Source organism: Anoplopoma fimbria, chromosome 1 (genome assembly GCF_027596085.1).
Source record: "Anoplopoma fimbria isolate UVic2021 breed Golden Eagle Sablefish chromosome 1, Afim_UVic_2022, whole genome shotgun sequence".
In the NCBI taxonomy this organism is placed as follows: domain Eukaryota; kingdom Metazoa; phylum Chordata; class Actinopteri; order Perciformes; family Anoplopomatidae; genus Anoplopoma; species Anoplopoma fimbria.
This window is the reverse complement of record NC_072449.1, coordinates 26001358-26005718: the sequence shown is the minus strand read 5'-3', so window position 1 is coordinate 26005718 and position 4361 is coordinate 26001358. Positions and strand designations below refer to the sequence as shown.

Below are 4361 nucleotides of genomic sequence, written 5' to 3'. Positions count from 1 at the left end.
AACTCTAAAAAAAAAGATAAAAAATCGTAGTTTACAAGCATGCATGCCTGTCCAACGTACTAAATTCAGGACAGGTTCATTTTATGGAGAGACATCTGAGAAGGCACTCAGTTTTTACCACACAAGGCTACAATTTCATACATAATCTCGTACATCAGATACAAGCTTTTCCGTCTGACTGGGAGGGGTGGACGTTGTTTTTTAATGGAGCATTATTGCCACCTAGTGCTTTTGTTGAGCAGCTGCTTGCAGACCTTAGGATGCAGCACTGATGGACAGATATGTGGAGCTTTGCCATTTTATATTGTTTTTTGATTGAAATTTGAGGAAGGGATTGAGCTACCGGTCAATAAATCCTGAGAAGAAAAACTGAAAATTGCAATTCCCTTTTCAACAACAAGCCAAGGCACTTAACCAACCCCCGGTAAACTTCATCTGAGCTGCCAAGTATACAACTGTAAGACCGCTGGTCAGTGTGAATGTGTGTACACTGTAATGCCAAGGAATACGGCTCTGGGCCAGGTAGTGCATGTTTAGTCATCTGAAGAGCTGAAAATATTACTGAACATTTTAGAAAAAGAATTATAAACAGTGAGTTTGAGGACTTGACCTTGATTTGACATCCCTCCTCTGTAGTTGCTGGACATCAAGATAAAAAGTCTGTTTGTGCTATCAGAAAAAAAAGTACAATAACATTTGTGTTTAAATGTCTCCCTTATATTTCTAATAACAACCAGGATGTTGTCCTTGCTTTTCCACAAAATGGACTCAGGTTTTCAGACCCATAACATGCAGATTTAGACGTACTTTAGTTTAGTTAGTAACCTCAAACAGACAGCAGAGGGTGATAATATGTTTTTGTGGGTTAATGGAATTTTAATGTCCTGGGAGAGATTTCCTGTGAGGAGGTTATACTGTGGGAGTTTAAACCCCCAGTCAACTTCATGTAAAAATACAGGAAATAAACGGATCCTCAACAATCCCCACATTCAAACATTTAGCTGCCAAATGGACCAGTGCATTGGTGTGTGAATTTAATTGAAACAAATGTTACAAATCCTCCATCTTTACTCATTAGCGGGGATAAGGACATGTTTGTGTAAATGTAGAGGAGTTAATTAAGGGCAATGATGTGAAGGGGTTTAACATTTACATGAACTTTCATTATTCTAATCTCACAACACTTTGAGGTGTTTATGTTGCACAGGGGTTTTGCCAGCCAGCTCAGTCCCTGCAGAAATGTAAAATTAATCATGCAGCTCAGAATTCTTTATTTCTGTCTCAACAAAAGGGACTGGAAATATGATTTATTGGACAAGCCAAAAAATAATGTTGGTACAGTGTGCAATCAGCATTGCATTTACAAGCAACATATACAAGTATACATATTAGAGTTAATTTTATATTGTTATATTGCTTTAAATAAACTCTGTGACAATTAGAAACACCTTTGTGAGATGTCAGCGCTGAAGTAAATACTATTTAAACTATTTAGTTTTTTCTATATTGTTTTGTGTGTTGACTCAACTCTATCAGTCTTATCACAAGACAGATGTATCACATTGTAATCAAATAGTTAGTGAATAAAAGTTAATCTATAAAGAACACACAGGGTTACAGACTGCCTCAATAAATAAATACAACAAACCAGCTAAAATTAACAAATATAATGTAACAAGAAAGAACAAAATCAGGGCAAGGAAGATCTAGTAAAAAGGCTCCAAGATGAGATCAAAACAGTCAACAAAGTTTGTTGATCTGACCCCCAAAGTTTCTATCTATATTTATCTATTTACATAATGCAACATTTTTTTCATCACTTAACACTCTTCAACTCTGTTCAAAACTGTATAAATGTATTTTAGAGACACACACCTTATTCCATGCAGTGTTTTGCCTTGTAGCCTTTTGTATTCTGATAATCACAACATCCATGATCAGCAATGAACACAAACACAGACACTGTTGTCACGGTAATAAAGACCAGCTTTATTTTGTCCTCTTGCAGTAGCTAGATACATTTAAGGCTTTTCCAACAAAATGGATACAAGTGGTCACTCTGCCAGCTCATTTCTGAGCTGTAAAATGTTGGAAAACAAACATGGCATCACACATTGTTGTAAAAGTCATTTAAACAAAATGAGTTTTCCCCTCTCCACAGAACAGTTACCAACAGGGACGATTGTTTCAGCATGTTTTGTCGAATGTGAGTCTGATAATACCGTTTCCTAGCGACAGGTGGCTTTTAGTGGACTAAACAGACAACTATTACTGTAGCTTTTATGTTGTCTTTCTGAAAAACATGAACATGTTAGAAAGAAATGTCTTTAACAGATTCCTAGATTGATAAGGTACATCCTAATGAACTGACTCATACACTTGACTGACAAAGCTGAGGCTTACCCCGTATTGGTTGTATTTTCATTCCGAATGTCATTATAAATTGCCTGAGATAATAAAATCAACATCCATGCAAGAAACTTTTAAACATTTAACAGAACAGTGCAGTAAATGAAACTGGGATGTTGTAAAGTACATTGTATCCAGTTACTTGAAAAACTTTGGACATTTTTAATGACAGTCAGCAATTTTTAGTTCCTTATAAGAGATAAGCAGTGTCGTTGATGATCTTGAGAGGGGAATGGCACAAAATGTTAAAATCCAGTTGCAATATTACTTCAGTAGCAGATAAACAAATATGACACACTAATATAAAACTCTATTAGGCTAGTGTTAAACTTTTCACAGCAGTTTAATCTGCTTTTTTCCAGCACTTCTAAAAACAGAATTGTCACTTTCTCATAGAGATGAATAATTAGCTCTGTTATAACCACCACTTAAATCATAAGTGGCCTGAGGTATGGAGCAGTCTGTGAAGAAGTTTGGGAAGGCCAAAGTGCACAGTGCGTTGTCCTCTATGGACCCAGAAGCGGCCTCAGAGGGACAGTAGACAGGAGGCTGCGTCAGGCCTGTACGCAGGCTTTCCCCTACTTTTTTAGAGGGTCCTGAGCAGCTAGTCCAGGGCTCCGAGTAGAGGAGACCACCAACTAAATGCTGAGCATCGTAGGAAGTGGGATCCGGCCCTCCCATCTCTGGCTGTACCCGGACAGTTTGATAAAGGTCCTGTTCACTGACCATGTTGCTGTAATCAGGCCCCAATAGCTCGAAGAACTCTGCGGCCTCAGGATTGCCTCGCTCCAAGTCCTTCAGCGTCATCCCAGATGTGGAGCTGACTTTGGAGCAGTTGGCAGGCTCGGTGAAAAAAGAGGGGGGCAGATTGCGATGCCTCAGGGGTGGTTTCTTGGCTTTTTCACCCCTTATATCCTTCACAGGGCTGAAGAGGGCTGCCAAGCTCTTGCTCTGTAAGCTGGCCTGGACCATATCGCGTTTAGGCGGAGTTTTGCTCTGCAAGGGCTGAGCCACGGGGGAACCGTGTCTTTTGACCGGGGCCTCTGCTACGTTTCCTGGCGTTATGATGCCTGTGCACCTTTTGATCTGCTTCTGCAGATACTTCCGGTGGTTGACTTTCCTCTTGGATTTCACCGGCTTGTCCAGAGCCAGCTTGATGTTGCTGGAGGCTGAGTCTATGAAGCTCAGCAAGTCCCTGGTGGTCTCTCTGTAGTCCTCGTCATTTTCCGCCTCACAGAGGAGACTCCCATCCAGACTCTTCTCCACGTCGTACTCCATCACAGAGCCGGGGAAGCAGAAATTCATGAACTGAGGGTTCATGATTGCAGTCTGAACAGCCATTACTCTGCTGAGCCCAGCGGCTACACCTGTGGCATCTGCTGTGTTCCCAAAACCAAAAGTTTCTTCAGAGCATGTCTTTTTTTTACCCCTGACAAACCCTCGGTCCTGATGCTGCTCATGAAGTTCCTGTAAACATTCCAGAGTAGAAGTGACGGGCTCAGAGGGAAGCAAGGAGATCTTTCGGGGGGCTGGACTAATGATGTCAGAACATCAAAGAGGAGGGGCAAAGAGAGCGGAGGACTTAACTCTTTGCTTGTGCCTGACCACCTGCATCTAAGAGGGATTTGTCTGAAATTCCCTGCCGAGTTGAAGACAATAGCCTCCGTCAGGACTCTCCCCCTTCAGTTTAACTGTTTGTGTGTGCATTCAACCAAAAAGGCTAGCATGAAACTGGAGGATATTACTGTAACAGTGAGGAGAAAAGAATGGTAGTTATGCTGGATAGAACTGTATAATTGAAAAAATCTCTCTTTAAAGCTTAGAAGTAAATATCCTATTTTATGCATCATTAATAAACAAACCACATTGAAACCAATTTTTGGGGGGTTGAAGTTAAATATCCCATAAAATTACTAAACTAATGAGTGCCATTATTCCTAAGATTCCTGCTT

General features: G+C 40.5%; 1 protein-coding gene across 1 annotated transcript; it reads right to left on the bottom strand.

Annotated features, from left to right (window-relative positions):
• Positions 1-2799: 2799 nt before the first annotated feature.
• On the bottom strand, positions 2800-3750 carry LOC129096495 (protein FAM181B). Its single transcript, XM_054605300.1, has one exon. It carries the CDS (start codon positions 3748-3750, stop codon positions 2800-2802), a length of 951 nt encoding a protein of 316 aa, XP_054461275.1.
• Between the last annotated feature and the right edge of the window lie 611 nt (positions 3751-4361).